General features: G+C 42.2%; 1 protein-coding gene across 8 annotated transcripts in view; it reads right to left on the bottom strand.

Moving 5' to 3' along the window:
* Positions 1–1,746: 1,746 nt before the first annotated feature.
* LOC137374645 (interferon alpha/beta receptor 2-like) overlaps positions 1,747–17,882 on the bottom strand; it is a 28,722-nt gene continuing 12,586 nt past the window's right edge. For 7 of the 8 annotated variants that reach the window (XM_068041091.1, XM_068041088.1, XM_068041093.1 and 4 more), the window contains 3 exons: positions 14,634–14,805; positions 9,576–9,694; positions 1,747–8,272 (listed from right to left, as the gene is read on the bottom strand). In XM_068041091.1, coding sequence (XP_067897192.1) covers positions 7,715–8,272; positions 9,576–9,694; positions 14,634–14,805 — 849 coding nt within the window. In that variant the 3' untranslated portion in view covers positions 1,747–7,714. The remainder of the gene's footprint in view (positions 8,273–9,575; positions 9,695–14,633; positions 14,806–17,882) is intronic. The other variant, XM_068041096.1, reaches the window with a different exon arrangement.

Raw genomic sequence — 17,882 nt, 5'->3', positions numbered from 1 at the left:
AGAGGTACATAGATTATTGTTAAGCAAGGAGGTGAAAGGTTATTGGGGGTGTGTGGGAATGTGGAGTTGAGGTTACAATCAGGTCAGCCATAATCTTGCTGAATGGAGGAGCAGGCTCGAAGGGCCGAGTGGCCTACTCCTAATTCATATGTTTGTAAATGGTTATATGTATACTGCCCATGTGCATGTGGGTTGTGCACCAGAGTCATAAGCCAGGTGGTCAGCAGATAACCCAGTAGCCACCCTTTGGTTTCTCATCACGGCTTAAATGCTGACAGTACAGCAGACTACCAAGATAACAAGCATTGACCTACATGAAGCACCAAGTATGTTCACACACCAGCTGGACATAGAGGGAGTGGAAGCATCTCAGAATTTACATATGGCACCCACAATATGACATATGTGCAGTCAATGGCACCCCGTACCACAGAGAAGCCTGTTATCCTGCCGAAACCGCATGCCAGCTCCACCTGCTTCGCTCTGGAGAGAATGCAATGTATTCCATTCTCCTGCCATGCAGAGCATCCGTGGTCTCACTTATAACAGTAGATGGTGACTGCAAGATATTGGAAATGTCGCCTGCAGCAGCCCGGAAAGAGCTCGACAGGAATACGTTTGTGTCCATGGTCACCTTTACAGCCACTGGCAATGCTATCCTTGCCCTGATCGGAGACTGTGCAAGTCTGCCTGCAACAGGTGGCAGATTTCAGTGAGCACCTCCTTAGCGAAAGAGAGTTGTCGCACTGTTCTTCACTGAGGTTGAGATAGGAGAATTGTTCCCTGTAGACCCTGGGTGGATATGGCCTCCTGCTGAGAACCTTTCTGCCCCTCCTCCTCTTTCTTTGAGCAGCTTGTCCTCCGTGTTAAGTCTGCTCATTCTTCCTCATGTTGCAAGCCAAGGAGAGAATTATTGCACCCATGACTGGGAGCAACTGGTCTGAGCAGAACCCTTGAAACTTGAGAACTGAGGCCTTCACCCCATACCACTCCACTGCCTGTAGACTTCAGAACCATTAAATAGCTGTATAAACCAAACACTTTTAACTCAGCAACAGACAGTAGAAATCAGTCAGCAGCTAACCTGAAAGTGGCTGATATAGCTTTAAATAGTGCTGGGGTGGGGGCAGTGGTGTCGGGGCCTTCCTTCTGCTTAACACATGTTAAGCTGTGTGAGGTTAAGACAGTGTGTTAGCTGGAGCGAACAGATCAAAAATAGATTCAAACCAGCGTGACACATCGATGTCATGATCTACCTACTTTACATACTTCTGGTGTTCGTTCCCACAACCTACCCAAAATGGCATCTGGCATGGCTCACACCAGAAGTGCACGTGCACAGTGCAGATACCATTTTGGACCCAAAACAGCACCCATAGCACTGAAAAGATCAGCACTGTGCAACTGAATTTTGCAGCAAGAGTCTTTTGACATTGTGGACTATGGAATGTCTGTCCTAGAAGTTAAGTATGTAATTCTGGAGCATTTGGCTTAGTTTTGCATAAAATTAAGCAAATATTACATCCCCCTGAAGGAAGTCGGTGTCTTCAGAGATAGGTGACAAATGCTTTAATTTAGAGGTTTACGATTATTTTCTTCACTATTATACAATAGAAGTATTAATGAGGAGTCCTGAATCAGGGGAATAGGTAATAAAAGATGTGATGTTAGACCAGAAAGGAATATAGCAGCAAATGCTACTTGTATCAAAAGGTATATTGCCACCCTTTAAATAAACAAAATTACTTTTCAATTGGAAACTTTTATTGTAATGCTTTTTCATTTCACCAGTTTATGGAAGACACTAATTGAGAAGCTTCATGTTTTACAAATTATAAACCTCAATTATTCCTTCAAAAATTGCAAATCAATATTTGCATTAATAAAAAATACAATTTCCACTTTGCACCCAGCATCTTGGTGGCATTCATGACACTGGCAAGTTGAAGTTATTGTTAATCATTCTTTTTACAGAAAGTAGTGCGAGAGATAGTTATCTCAACATGATGGTTCAAACTTATCAAGTTCTAAATGACTGGCACCTTCATGCACAGTCCAACAGTGTTCAGGTAGCTTCTTAAAAGTATACTTAGTCCTTCCAATTGTCATCAAAAGGGGGAAGTTCTAAAAGATTATCCCATAAAACAACAGTTACACTGTTTCAGCTCAAACTACTGTGATCAAATTAAATTTTCTACTGTATCAAGAGACTTGGGTGAAGCAAATGTGGAGCAATTTATTGAGTATGGCTTAAGTTTTTTGCCTGCCCTCTCTCTCTGCCCACCCCAGGCAATTTATTAGCAGATCTGAGGTGAATGGAGGTGCACAACAACTTTGGAAGGCAGTGAAGACAAGCACTTCTGCAACCCCACTTTGCTGTTTTCCAAGTGGCCAGACCAGTCAAGGCAAACTACACCCACACATGTATTTTTCACCTACCCACATATGTACATGACAGAAACATAACACTGTATCCAAATTGTTAGGCCATAGCACCAACAGGTAAGCAAAGGGAACGGCAGAGCATGACAGCAAGAGTGCTTTTAGAAATGCCATACTCAGACCCCAGCCTAATTAAAAATTTTCAGTGAAGATCACTAGCAGCCTCTTCCTCAATCTCACTACCTTCGCCACTTCCACTCCCCCACACCAAGGCCTGCCATCAACAAGACTGCCCCAGCATTTGCAGTATTTTGCGTTTATTTTACAGGAGAGGTTTGCTTTCATTTTAGAAACCAGTTTCCTTTGAGATGAAGATAAACCATGAATAGCTAGCCACTTTCCTTAAAGATGGAATAGCAGATGATCCAGCTTCAAGAAATTCTTGATTTTTAAAATCAACTTTGCCCAGCATGTGACTAAAATCTGTCAAGCTGTGGAGATTGAACCAAAGGAATATTACAGATCCTCATATTTTGAAGGGAGCAAGCCATAACTCAACCTTACTAAAATGACCAAAATTGAATTTAAAATGCTCTAGATTACCACAAATAAAATCAGAATGTACACTGTTAGGACCAGGTAAGACAGGTTTCTAGGGGTCTGTTACTATCTTCACCTGGTCTTATTGTAACAGGGTTTAATTTTAAACACACAGTGTTTTGAGCTCCCCCTTTGTGAATCCTTGTTCACAGCTTTCCAATTATAAGGCAAAGAAATGAGCACAAACAGGCTCTCAGGTTTAAAGAAGGAAAAATGAAAAATACTAAAACTTAAACTCTAATACAGTTCATGCTGACAGATATACGACATGCCTATGCTAGCATGCACACATGATACACACATACAAATAGGGACAGAATTTGAGAAGAAAAATAAAATGGAAAGATTTGAGGCAATTTCAGAAGTGTTTCTTGTTTACTGTGCTGTGTTTCCAGTTCATCATAGACTCCTTGATTGTAGACAGCTCTTACTTTTTGTTGGGGCCCAGTATTCTTCTTGAACCTTATTCCACGTAGGAGACTTTTCTCTTTGAGGTTCACGTGTCTTCACAAGATTCTTCAGTTCAGTGAGAAAAAAGATGGGAGCAGGGAGACAGGAGAGGAGGTTCTGCTTCAGTTCCAGGAGCACACGGCTTTGAGTTCAAATTCTGTTTTTCAAATTTAAAACTCCCCTAGTTGGCCAGTGTGTGGTCACGTGACCGACTGGTTTGACCAGTTCTTCTGTGTATTGGGGAAGCAAAAGACTGGGTCCCTTTGTTCCAATACTGACTGTTACTATGCAAATGTTTTTCCAGTCAGGGGCATGCAATTTTAAGTTTTAATGTTCATGTGGCGAAATCATGTGTGCCTCAGTTTGGCAGGTGGGGAGGGGTTTGCCTGACACCTCCAGACCCAGGGGAATGATGCACCAGTTTTCTTCAAATCGCACATTTCAATACAGGGTTTGAGAGAAATAAAAGGTACAGAAAGAAAAATCATGCATTTCTCTCATTCATTCACCCATCGTTAAAGCCTATTAAAAATGGTCTTTTTTGGGTGCCAGGGATGTTTTAACTTCCCCCTTTTTTTTCCCTCAGGAGAGTTAGTAGTGGGCATGAGTATCCTGAACTGTCAGTCATACAAAGACTTTTAGCTTCAGGGGATGGGTGACTCCCTTTCCCTCTGACTGTGGAGGAGGCGTCTTTGTTACTCTCCCCTTTGTTCTCTGGGACAGTCCTACCTGCAGGTATTTGTGCAGACTTGGCTGCACTCTCCTGTGGCACTTCAACTAGCTGAGGCATCACCATCACAGTTTCTCTGCTCCCTAGAAGTCTCTCTTTGTCTCTGCAGGCTCCTGTAAATGCTTTTAGCAACTCTGCTTCTAGAGTCCGCATTTACATAAGAGGATGTGGGGTCTAACTTTTCACATTTTATGAGGTTGGTTGACCAGACAGTAGGGGTTTTCATCCAGGATCCTTCCCTGACTTTCTTTAACCTGCCCTCTTGGTCACTTTTTCCCCTTCTCTTTCTAAACTTTTGCCAGCTGTGTGCCTGCCTGTCTTCTTTTGTTCTCAGCGGAGGTCGTTTACAGTTCTTCAGCCCTCTGCTGGAGAGTCCTCCTCACACTGGTACAGGACTTAGGGGTGCATGTTCCATTGTAGGTTGGGGTTTCACCTCAACCTGGCACATGTGGCAACTCCTGCAGTATTCCACCACATCGTGGTGTTTTGGCCAAACAACTGTCTTTAGGCTTTGGTCTTCCGTATACCGGCATGTACAGCCACTGTAGTCTAATGGGACCTTCTTAATATTTCTCCATGGTACCTCTGCAGCACCACTAATTGGTGAACTACTGTCCACTCCTTGCCCTCGGGTCTGTGAGGAGAACTCTATTTCCTCATCAGTACCTCATTCTTTAAATAGTAGCACTCACGGACTCCCTCTGCTTCACTTTCAGACTGGGCAGCCTGTGCTAATTCTTGCTCGCTGAGCCTCAGCTAGGGAAAATCCATTCAATTCATTCCCTGGGTCTCCTAACTTTCCAAAGAAAGTTGCGGAAAGGCAGACCTCATGGTTATCTGCCTGCAGTGCCAATGCAGTCTCCTCTGGGGGAGCTGGTTTGATCATGGCCTGACCCACTACACATTCAGGGAAACTGAAGGAGACCGTCTCCTGCCACCGCCCTGTCTCTCTGACCTCCTGCAGTCTTTCTTTCACTACTGGGGGGGGGGGGGGGGGAGCTACCACCTTCACTCCTGCCAGATCATTTTACCTAGGAGCAGGTAAACCCCGTCCACAAGCAAACTAGGGACAACTGCTACAGTCACCAGTCCCAAACTAGGTCACTCTCCAATTGCACCCAGTGTACAGGCACAGGCATACACTGCCTTCCAATACCATTCACCACCATTTTGGTGTTCACTGCACTCTCTGGGGGAAAGGTCAGGTCTTTTCCCAGTAAAAGGGATCTGGTGGCCCGTGTCCCTGAGAATCACTATGGGATTGCTTGCCCCACACGAGGGATATGTGGTTACTTTCCCTTCAAATACGAAACCCTGATAACCTTCAGGAATCCGATTAACTTTTCCTGCACTGGCTGTAGTAAGCTTCCTGGGTTGCACTCTTACTACAATTAAAGCCACAGCTAGTTCTGTGTTTTCCAGCAGGGTCCCGTCTGCACTGAGCGGGTGTGCCCTGATTAACCCTACCGGTTTTCCCTTGAGGTTTTAAATGCCCTGCCTTATTACAATGGAAGCACACAGGTCTCCGGGTCTCATTCTTGCTCACAGCACCTTCCTTTTTGACTGGAGGAGGGCCCACTGGGTTTCCTGCTTTCCTTTCTCTTCCAGGACTGCCTGGGTGGACATCACCTTCCCAGCCTTTGTCCTTTTCGGATTTGTGGGGGTGATCAGGAAAGGTTCTCCCCTGGGAAACAGACTGATAAATTAAAGCAAACTCATTGGCCAGAACGGCTGCTTGCCGGGCTCCCTGAACCCGCTGCTCCTCTACATGGGTCTTTATTCAGAATGGGAGCGTTTTAAAATTCCTGTAACAGGATTACTTCTCGGAGAGTCTCATAACTGAGCTGTATTTTTAAAGCCCTCAGCCACTGGTCAAATGCCAGCTGCTTACTTCTTTCAAACTCCAGATAAGTGTGATTAGCTTGCTTTTTGAGGGTTCTAAACTTTTGGTGGTAGGCTTCGGGTACTAATTCATATGCCCCGAGGACAACATTTTTGGTCAGTTCAGAATTTGAAGAACTCTCATCTGGCAACAAGGAATATACCTCATGGGCTTTTCCAGTTAGTTTGTTTTGCATTAAAAGAGACCAGGTCTCAGCTAGCCATTTTAGCTGCCTTGCCAGTTTCTCAAAAGACACGAAAAACGCTTCCACATCTTCCTCGTTGAATTTTGGAATTAATTGAGCGAATTTTAGCAAGCTCGTATCCAGCCCTGAATTGCGCTCCTCCATATTGACCAAGCTTTCACTAGGGTTACTCTGTCACCTCCAAGATAACTCAAGTCACTTCATCTCTCACTCTGTGGATTCTTTCCAAATATTCTTTCTCTCTCTCTTTCCTTCTCCGGTCTCTCTTTCTCTCTGTCCTGCCTTTCATTTTCTTCATGTTCCTTTTGGAAGGCTCTTTCTCCCCCTCCTGTCTGTCTCTCCTTTTCCTCTAGTTGGCCAGTGTGTGGTCACGTGACCGACTGGTTTGACCAGTTCTTCTGTGTATTGGGGAAGCAAAAGACTGGGTCCCTTTGTTCCAACACTGTCAGTTACCAAGCAAATGTCTTTCCAGTCAGGGGCTTGCAATTTTAAGTTTTAATCTTCACATGGCGAAATTGTGTGTGCCTCAGTCTTGGCAGGTGGGGGGGTTTGCCTGACAACACAAAGAAAATCCAGAGAAGCAAAAGACCATTCAGCCCGTCAATCCCCACATATGACCATGCGATTATGGACTCCTTCCATACCACCTGATAATCCTTACTTTATGGAAATCTCATTTCCTTTTCCCCACCTCATTTGAAACCCACCAGCCTGTTTTTCAACAGATGTCAATCCAGACCATTTGTAAAAAGAACTGACTGACTCAAATCAACTATCTTCTTTGGTAGTTTCTTCTACATATCTACAATCCTGCGAAAAAAAAAAAACTAACCTTATATGAAGCTTCTGAATTTTGCACTTGTGTCCCAATGCTCATTGCCCAAATTGTTTGTTTTATATACATTATTTCATTATTTTGTAGTAGCAAATAGGTCATGTACTTCCGTGACGAACATTTTTCTTTGTGCCCTGGTGACAAATTGCTTACAACAACTATTTTGCCGCTTCCCCTCCAGCTTTGGCAGAAACACTGAAAACAGAGGTACACCATGGTAAAATATACCAGCACTCAAAACTGAAAATTCTACTCAAAGTTTTATGAGGTTACAAATAACTCTGCAAACCCCAACATGCTTATTTTTTGCAAAGCTAAATTATATATTTCAATTCCTCTCAGCAGCATACACAGTTCCAAGTGAATAATGCATGATCTGAAAGGAAAATTCCATCAGCTGAACCTTTTAAAGATATCAGAGGCACTCAGTAGCAGTATTTTTGTCTTTAAAAGTTCTGAGAATATTCTGAACAGTTTTGCAAAAGTAGTTGTCACACCTCATGCAAATCTTCATCAATGTCTCAGACAGTCAGAATACAAAGCCGGGGGAAGAACTGAGCTGCCTGGTATGTCAAACAGACTGCATTTTTCAGATTGATAAATTACAGCATTGTCACAAACCTCAGAAAGCTAAGAATCGTTCAAATCATCACTTTCTGCAATATCAGGTTCCTGTGCCTCCTGATCACACATCCTTTCATTTGAAAAGTTTACAAAGCAACAGTCTAGGTCTTGTATTTGGATAGAGCACAGTGCGACATCAGAAATATTAATGCTTGCAGATGTTAAACTGCTCTTTCTGCTGTGGATTGTCTGTGTCTGACTCACGTTCTCAGCATCTGGGCATTCATTTTGCATTATGTCTGTTGTAGCCATCTGACTGTCATTGTGATTATTGGAAAAATAATCAGATACTGAATCACAGAGTTGATCATCACAAGACATTGTGCTGGCTTCATCTGTTTCGACTTCAGAAAACGCACTGGAACTCTGAGCACTGTTCTGTACAGGTATAAATAGCGAATTCTGCTCATAGCCAGCTTCCTCATCATTACTCATTAGATCCTCCTCACAATCTTCTTCAATGTTTTCAATTTTCCTTTCATTGAAACAAACATGTTCCAAAGTGCTGAATTTTTCTTGCACATCATTACACTTGTAGACAGGACGGACGTGTTTTAAATTATTCTGATGGGACAGATCAAATAAAACATATTAAATTTAAATGCTCAAATGAGAGTAAGATTCCCAATTTGTCCAGATTCACTTCTTCTAAAGATGGTAACTCAAGTTGCGTATTGTTAAATATGATCCAATTCGATCTTCACCTAACATATATTCGCTTTCAGAAGGATTTGCGGAAATGCACAAAAACAGGAATCTTGGTTAGATTCCCTCCCTTCTTACTCTTGGCACATTTAGATCAATTGGAGTGACCTCATGATCACCTGGCACATGTAGCCAGGTTCAGTACAAATTAGGAAAGATTAATGTTGGGCCTTCTGGCTTGTATGGATATATGCCACACCACATGGTACATCTATCCATTGAGGTAAGTACTCCCAACTAAGATTTTAAGTAGTGGCTTAGAGATACTGAATATCTGCCCTTGGCAACAAAAACAAAATCTCATGTTTACACTTTATTAAATGTAGCTATTAAAAAATTAATGATGTATGAAAGCTTATAACAATCTCCGCCATTTTGGTGCAATATAGCAACAGCATGTACAAAATAGGATACTTAGACTGGGGAACAAAAGTTTTCAGAAACAGAAAAAGGCCATTAAGCTCAATAACTTCATTCCTTTATGCAAAAATCAATCTCATCTCATTATATTGTTTGGTTCTTATTTGCCACAGGTCAAGCCAATCAATCAGGCCACCTCAAAGTTTGCACCCACCACCGACCCCCCCACCCCAACAACTTTTTTAGGCTTCCTTGTAAAATTTAAATTCCCAGTACATGGAAACATCTTACTGTTTGCCGCACTATCCCCTTAAGGACAAAAATATTCTTCCCCAATTGAGTGACCACATTGCAAATGGTACTACAGATGAGATCTGACCAACACCTTTCATGAATAATATAACTTCTTGTTTTGTACTTCGAACTCTAATGCACCCCACTACTTATTACACTGGGACGATGGTTTCATAAACCTAGCTGCTACAATCTCTACACTTCTTCCTTGATCAGCACATGTACCAGACAAGAACCTGCGCATGCAGTACACAACATTAGAAACCAGGCATTAAAACATTGTGCAAAGCTAAAAGCTCAAAATCATATATAGATGAGAAAAATGCTTTTCTGTCTAGGGCAAAGGATTAAACTTCTGATAAAACTGTAAATCACACATAACTTCTAAAGATGCTACCTAGGATTGAAAAAACTTTAAGAGATCCATCACTTTGATTAAGCACTGAAAAAACAACTGTTTCATGTAAGATTTTAATCTGATAATCCTGTTTGAAAATCAAGTACATACCAGAGCTTGTGGACCATATTTGCTTAAGAAACCAAGAAAACCTGCTTTGCATAGTACTATGACGACGCCGACCAAGCAAATTCCCAAGATGCATACAACAATTAGTAGTGTTTGCGCTACTGCAAAAGAATAAGATATATCAGAGACATTCCTTTGTACCAATTTGCCCCACCCCTAGAACTATCCAAATTAATTCAGTGGCAAGTCCCATTCCTTTATTTAAACGCAGTTAAAAAAAAAAAGTATTTTATTAAAAGCTAAACGCAGTCAGACTTCTCTGAAAGACTGTGTTTGGTTTCTTCAATCTGCACTAACCAATACCTGAAGACACACTGCAACATAGCATATGAATATATTCATGATATTCTTTTGACCTCTTTTTAAAAAAAAAATTCATTCGTGGGATGTGGGCATCACTGGCGAGGACAGCATTTACTGCCCATCCCTAACTGCCCTCGAGAAGGTGGTGATGAGCCGCTGTCTTGAACAGCTGCAGTCCTTGGGGTAGGTGCTGTTAGGAAGGGAGTTCCAGGATTTTGACCCAGTGACAGTGAAGGAATGGTGATATAGTTCCAAGTTAGGATGGTGCGTGGCTTGGAGGGGAATGTGTAAGTGGTGGCGTTCCCATGCATCTGTTGCCCTTGTCCTTCTAGGTGGTAGAGGTCGCAGGCTTGGAAGGTGCTGTCTAAGGAAATTGTTGCATTGTTGCACTGCAACTTGAGATCGTAGACACTGCTGCCACTGTGTGTCAGTGATGGAGGGAGATGTTAACAGGTTCAAGTACTGAACTAAGGAATATCATTATTGGTGACTAGCAATGGTTGTATTTGAACTTCACTGGGGTAAAATCATATTGTATAGCATACCAGTGTGTTTGATATTACTTTGCCCTCTCTTCCATCAGTCTGGTTTTGATGCAAACCCAGGACATATATGTGACAATGTGAACTGCACCGTCTGGAATAGGAGTTTCTTTTTAGAAACAAATTTACGCAGATTGATGAAATATCTGGGTGATCAGTAATGGGATTCTAGCTTAATTTGGCTTTGACACTGTAATTGGTCAAGCACACTTGCAACATAGATTATTAAAAGCATTAACAGGTTAATCTCTCTCGGAGTTTTTTTTCAGGCTCTCCCATTGGCATGTTCAGTGAATTGCTGAGCCATACAGATTAAAAAGTGCCAGATTAGAATTGTGTGAAGTTCGCAAATTTTGGCTTAAAGGAAGAAAATAATCTGCCAAGGCTCCTGCTCCTCTTCACTAAATAGCTCTACAGTAATGAGAAAACTACTAGAAACCACTGTCAAGGACAAAATATTTTCTCATCTGGAGAAGCATAGGTAAATAAGCTTCAGCTAGCATTGGTTTGTTAAAGGCAAATTGTGCCAGACTAACCTGATTGAGCTCTTTGATGAAGTAAGAGAGGATTAAGGTAGTGCCGTGCAATAGTATAAATGGACTTTCAAAAGGCATTTGATAAAGCATCACATAATTGACTTATTTGGAAAATGGAAGTACTTGGGATTAAAGGTAACTTGGGTATGTAACTGGTTAAGGGGTAGGAGGCAGAGAGTAATGGTGAATGGATATTTTTCGGAACGGACAGAAGTATGCACTGTGGTCCCTCAGGGGGCAATATTAGGTTATTGGGTGCATTTGTATATAGGGAATACAATTTTGAAGTTACAGATGATACCTGGCAATGCAGTAATGAGCAAGATAGTAACTGACTCCTGAAGGCGTAAACTGGTGAAATGAGCAGACATGAAATGCAATTTAATAAGGATAATTTAGTCAATATTTATCCCTCAATCAGCATCATTAAAAAAAATCTGCTCGTCATATTGCTGTTTGTGGGAGCTTGCTGCATGCAATCCGCCACTGCGTTTCCTACATTACAATAATAATTACACGGGCTGTAAAGTGCTTTGGGATGCCCTGATGTTATAAAAAAAAGAGTATATAAATGCAAGACATTTTCTTTTCTTCATAAATGTGAAGTGATGCACTTTGGGAGAAAAATGGCACTATTTTGATGGAGGTGCAAGGACCTGGTGAAGCAAATTCACAAATGGTTGAAAGCAGCAGGGCAAGTTGATAAAGGGTTAAGGGTATGGGATACTTGGCTTTGTAAATGGGGGCATTAAATACAAAAACAAGGAAGATATGCTAAGCCATGCAAATCTCCAGAAAGGCTTCAGCTGGAGTATTTGTACAATTCTGAGCATCACATTTTAGGAAGGTTATCAAGGCTTTGGAGAGAATTTTCAGAGAGGCTTAAGATCGGGTCTACACTACCTCAAAGGATAAAGGAAAATCCCAAGGCGTTTTATAAGTACATTAAGGGCAAGAGGAAACCAGGGAAAGAGTAGGGCCCATTAGGGGCTAAAGTGGCAATCTGTGTGTGGAGCCGGAGGTTTTAAATGATTACTTTTCATCTGCGTTCACTATGGAGAAGGACGATGTAGGTGTTGAGATCAGGGAGGGAGACTGTGATATATTTGAACAAATAAGCGCTGAAAGGGAGCAGGCATTAGTGGGCTTAAAAGTGGATAAATCCCCAGACCCAGATGAGATGTACCCCAGGCTGCTATGTGAAGCAAGGGAGGAGATTGCAGGGGCTCTGACACAAATTTTCAAATCCTCTCGGGTCACATGAGAGGTGCCAGAGGACTGGAGGACAGCGAATGTGGTATCATTATTCAAGAAAGGTAATTGGGATAAACCAGGTAATTACAGGCCAGTAAGTCTAACATCAGTGGTAGGGAAACTACTGGAAAAAATTCTGAGGGACAGGATTAATCTCCACTTGGAGAGGCAGGGATTAATCAAGGATAGTCAGCATGGCTTTGTCAGGGGGAGATCATGTCTAACAGATGTGATTGAATTTTTCGAGGAGGTGACTAGGTGTGTACATGAGGGTAAAGCAGTTGATGTAGTCTACATGGAATTCAGTAAGGCTTTTGATAAGGTCCCGCATAGGAGATTGGTTAAGAAGGTAAGAGCCCATGGGACCCAGGGCAATTTGACAAATTGGATCCAAAATTGGCTTAGTGGCAGGAGGCGATGGTCGAGGGTGGTTTTTGTGATTGAAAGCCTGTGACCAGTGGTGTACTGCGAGGATCAGTGCTGGGACCCGTGATGTTTGTAGTGTACATTAATGATTTAGACTTGAATATAGGAGGTATGATCAATAAGTTTGCAGAAGACACAAAAATTGGTGGTGTTGTAAATAGTGAGGAGGAAAGCCTTAGATTACAGGACAATATAGATGGGCTGGTAAGATGGGCAGAGCAGTGACAAATGGAATTTAATCCTGAGAAGTGTGAAGTGATGCATTTTGGGAGGACTAACAAGGCAAGGGAATATACAATGGATGATAGGACCCTAGGAAGTACAGAGGGTCAGAGGGACCTTGGTGTACTTGTCCATAGATCACTGAAGGCAGCAGCACAGGTAGATAAGGTGGTTAGAAAGGCATATGGGATACTTGCCTTTATTAGCTGAGGCATAGAATATAAGACTAGGGAAGTTATGATGGAGCTGTATGAAACGTTAGTTCGGCCACAGCTGGAGTACTGAGTACAGTTCTGGTCACTGTAGGAAGGATGTGATTGCACTGGAGAGGGTACAGAGGAGATGTACCAGGATGTTGCCTGGGATAGAGCATTTCAGCTATGAAGAGAGGCTGGATAGGCTAGGGTTGTTTTCCTTTGAGCAGAGAAGGCTGAATGGAGACCTGATTGAGGTATACAAAATTATGAGGAGCACAGATAGGGTAGATAGATAGAAACTTTTTCCCTTAGCGGAGGTGTCAATAACCAGGGGGCATAGATTTAAGGTAAGGGGCAGCAGGTTTAGAGGGGATTTAATGAAAAAAAATTTCACCCAGAGGGTGGCTGGAATTTGGAAGGCACTGCCAAAGGGGGGGGAGGGGGGTGGGTAGAGGCAGGAACCCTCACAACATTTAAGAAGTATTTAGATGAGCACTTGAAACACCATAGCATACAAGGCTATGGGCCAAGTGATGGAAAATGGGATTAGAATAGATAGGTGCTTGATGGCCGGTACAGACACGGTGGGTGAAAGACCTGTTTCTGTGCTGTATAACTCTATGTTGGTGGAAGCAGATTCAAAAGGCAATTGGCTATGTACTTGAAGAGGAATAATTTGTAGTGTAATGGGGAAATAGTGGCTTGTGGGATTAAATTAGCAGCTCTTACAAAGAGCATAGGCATGATAAGCCAAATGGCCATTTTCAGTGCAGAGATTCTACTCCTAGAAGCACTTATGTGGATGTGTAGCGAGGACAGCTTTGGAGTTGGTTGTAATGCCCCTGCAGTTGAACAGCTTGAAAATACTCACTAGTCAGGTATACATATGAAGAAGTCACTAAGACAAGATACCAAATGATGCCAAGCACCCACAGAACTATTCTCCAGTAAAAATTCAAGACCTTCAGGATAGGAAGGGAGGGAAGAAATTTGGAGTGAAGCAAAATCCTTTAGCTACACCGTGAGCCATCTCCAATGCAACAACAGGTATGGTTGCAGACTGTGACAAAATAAGCAAGGTCAAATTTTTCTGAATTGCTCTCAAGGAAAAAACTATATTTCATGAAGTACGACTGATCAAGTGTCCACAGAATGCATTATAATTGTGCTTAGTCAATTTTCATGTCAAAGCCATTAAGCAGATTAAGAGGGTAATTTTACCCTAACCCATCCCATCACTGGTTTTACACCTTGACCAATTTCAGTACAAAGCCCATGGAGAGTGATATTGGGCTGGGTGTAAAACAGACATTCCATCCGATCCCATCAGTTCCCAGCCAGGAAAATTAGATTAAAATTACATCCCAAGATTCAGTTACATCCAGATATTTTAATCTACTTGGATAAATAGGAATTCCTCCCCAGCCAAAAAATGCATGAAATCAGACACAAATGTGGTAAAGATAGAAAATGTTGGTGACTCTAAATAAATTTGGGGTTTTGAAATTTAATGAAGAATTCTGGAGCCCTGCCAACCCAGCTTTTGTCATCATTCTGTACCTTTATCGTCCTTCACATACTGCGTGACTATACATCTCCTTTCCAAAGGGTCAGAGTGATCTTCATCATAAATAAACATTTTTATTGTGATGCAGTAATTTGTGTTTGGTTGCACATTTTCAACTATTTCTTCAACACTCATTTCCTTTGTAGATCTGAACACATCTCTGTTCTGTTGAAGAAAAAAGGTCAGAATTACATCCAAATTAATAGATGATAATTTAACTTCTAGATTTAGAAAATCTTCTGTGATTAATACAATATTGTGTACAAGTGCTGTGTTTGTAGACCAGTTTTTGGTTTGCAATCATAGTTAAATTCAGAATCAGCATAAGTAGTGCTGATTAGGTCTAATTTTAGCAATTCTGTTTTCTCCATTAAGTTTTAAACTTCCACAAAGAAATGAAGTATTGACGCTACAGAAAGTTTTTTTGACAAGCTTATCAGTGAGACTTGCTCCCTCAATTACTGCATTCACCTTTAACCTAGCCAATACACTTCTTGGATTACAAGCAATTAGCGGTTTCCTTTCAAAACCAGTCATCAGATGCTCTAAGACACCCATCTCTTCAACTAACCCATCTTTAATCTTCATTACCACTTTACAGCTCTTCAACTTGTCATTGTTCTTCCACCACAATCTGTAACCTCATATCCTCCACTCTACCATTACCATCAAGCCGGGGGGGGGATCAACCCTGGTTCAATGAAGAGTGCAGGAGAGCATGCCAGGAGCAGTACTAGGCATACCTCAAAATGAGGTGTCAACTTGGTGAAGCTACAACACAGGACTACTTGCATGCCTAACAGCGTAAGCAGCATGTGATAGAAAAAGCTAAACAATCCCACAACAAACGGATCAGATCTCAGCTCTGCAGTCCTGCCACTTCCAGTCGTGAATTGCAGTGGACAATTAAGCAACTAACAGGAGGTGGCGGCTCCACAAATATCCCCATCAATGATGTGGGAGGCCGGCACATCAGTACAAAGGATAAGGCTGAAGCATCTGCAACAATCTTCTGCCAGAAGTGCTGAGTGGATGATCCATCTCGGCCTCCTCCTAAAGTTCCCAGCATCACAGATACTAGTCTTCAGCCAATTCAATTCACTCCGCGTGATGTCAAGAAATGACTGAAGGCACTGGATATTGAAAAGGCTACAGGCCCCGACAACATTCCAGTAACAGTACTAAAGACCTGTGCTCCAGAATTCGCCACACCCCGAGCCAAGCTGTTCCAGTACAGCTACAACACTGGCAATGTGGAAAATTGCCCAGGTATGTCCTGTACACAAAAGGCAGGACAAATCCAACCCAGCCAATTACTGCCCCATCAGTCTACTCTCAATCATGAGCAAAGTGATGGAAGGTGTCATTAACAGTGCCATCAAGTGGCACTTGCTTAGCAATAACCTACTCAGTGACACTCAGTTTGAGTTTCATCAGGGCCACTCAGCTCCTGACCTCATCACAGTCTTGGTTCAAACTTGGACAAAAGAGCTGAACTGGACTAGCCATATAAATACTGTGGCTACAAGAGCAGGTCAGAAGTTAGGAATCCTGCAGCGAGTAATTCATCTCTTGACTCCCCAAAGCCTGTCTAGGCACAAGTCAGGACTGTGATAGAATACTCTCCACTTGCCTGGATGGTGTAGCTCCAACAACACTCAAGAAGTTCAACACCATCCAGGACAAAGCAGACCACTTGATTGGCACCCCATCTACAAACATCACTCCCTCCACCAATGATGCCCAGTGGCAGCAGTGTGTACCATTTCCAAGATGCACTGCAGCAACTAACCAAGGCTACTCAGGCAGCACCTTCCAAACCCATGACCTCTACCACCTAGAAGGACAAGGGCAGCAGATGTGTGGGAACACCACCACCTGCAAGTTCTGCTCCAAGCCACACAACATCCTAACTTGGAACTATAATCGCCGTTCCTTCACTGCCGCTGGGTCAAAATCCTTTAACTCCCTTCCTAACAGCACTGTGGGTGTCCCTACCCAACATGAACTGCAGCAGTTTAAGAAGGCAGCTCACCACCACCTTCTCAAGGGTATTTAGGGATGGGCAATAAATGCTGGCCTAGCCAGTGATGCCCACATCCCACGAATGAATGAATGAATATTAAAAAAAAATTTGATAGGGGAAAGTGAAGAGGAAACTAAGACTGGCAAAGAGAGAATGAGAATAGAATGGCAGTTTACATAAAAGGGAACCCAAAAATCTTCTACTAGCATGTTAATAGTAGACAGGTTGTTGGAGGTGGGATGAGGCCTATTAGGGACAAAAAGGATGATATATGCTGAGAGGTGCAGGGCGAGGCTAGAACACTGAGTACTTTGATTCAGTGTTTACTAAGGAAGAGGATCCTGATAAAATAATCGGTAGAAGTGGAGATGGTAGAGGTAACTGATGGGGTGAAAATTCATAGGCAGGATATACCAGAAAGGCTGGCTATGCGGAGTGATAAGTCACCTAGGTTGCTAAAGGAAGTGGGAGTGGAGATAGTGGAAGGGCTTGCCATAATCTTTCAATCTTCCCTAGAAATGCAGCAGGCGCTAGAGAATTGGAGAGTGGTAGATGTGACATCCTCATTCAAGAAAGGACATTCCTAGTAACTACAGGCCAGTCAGTTTAACATCATTTGTGGGTAAAGTTTTAGAAACAATAATCAGGAAAAAAAAATCAACAGGCACTTGGGGAGATTTGAGTTAAAGAGAGCCAGCATGGATTTGTAAAAGGCAGATCATGCTTGTCTAATCTATTTGAATTTTTGATGAATTAACAGAAGGCTGATGGAAGGAAAAGCAATGGCTGCTGTCTATATGGATTTTAAGAAAGCATTTGACAAAGTACCACATAAAAGGCTGGTTAATAAAATTGAGGCTCATGGAAATAGAAAGGTCAGTGTCAACTTGGCTAAAAAATTAAGGACAGAAAACAGCAAGTTGTGGTGAATGGTTGTTTTTCAGACTGGAGGATGGTAGACTGTGGTGTTCCCCAAGGTTCAGTGCTAGGATCACAGCATTTTTCTGAGATATATAAATATCTTGTATATTGGAATACAGAATAAAATTTCAAAATTTGCCAATGATACCAAATTTGAAAGTGTGGCAAATAGGGAGGATAATAACCAATCAACTGCACCTGGACAAAGATAGGTTAGCAGAATGGGCAAACAAACGACAGATGAGATTTAATACAGACAAGTGTGAGATGATGCATTTTGGCAGAAGGGATAGAG

The sequence above is a fragment of the Heterodontus francisci genome, chromosome 10 (assembly GCF_036365525.1).
Source record: "Heterodontus francisci isolate sHetFra1 chromosome 10, sHetFra1.hap1, whole genome shotgun sequence".
Lineage (NCBI taxonomy): Eukaryota > Metazoa > Chordata > Chondrichthyes > Heterodontiformes > Heterodontidae > Heterodontus > Heterodontus francisci.
Note: the sequence above shows the minus strand (reverse complement) of the source record. Positions and strands in the feature narration are given on the sequence as shown.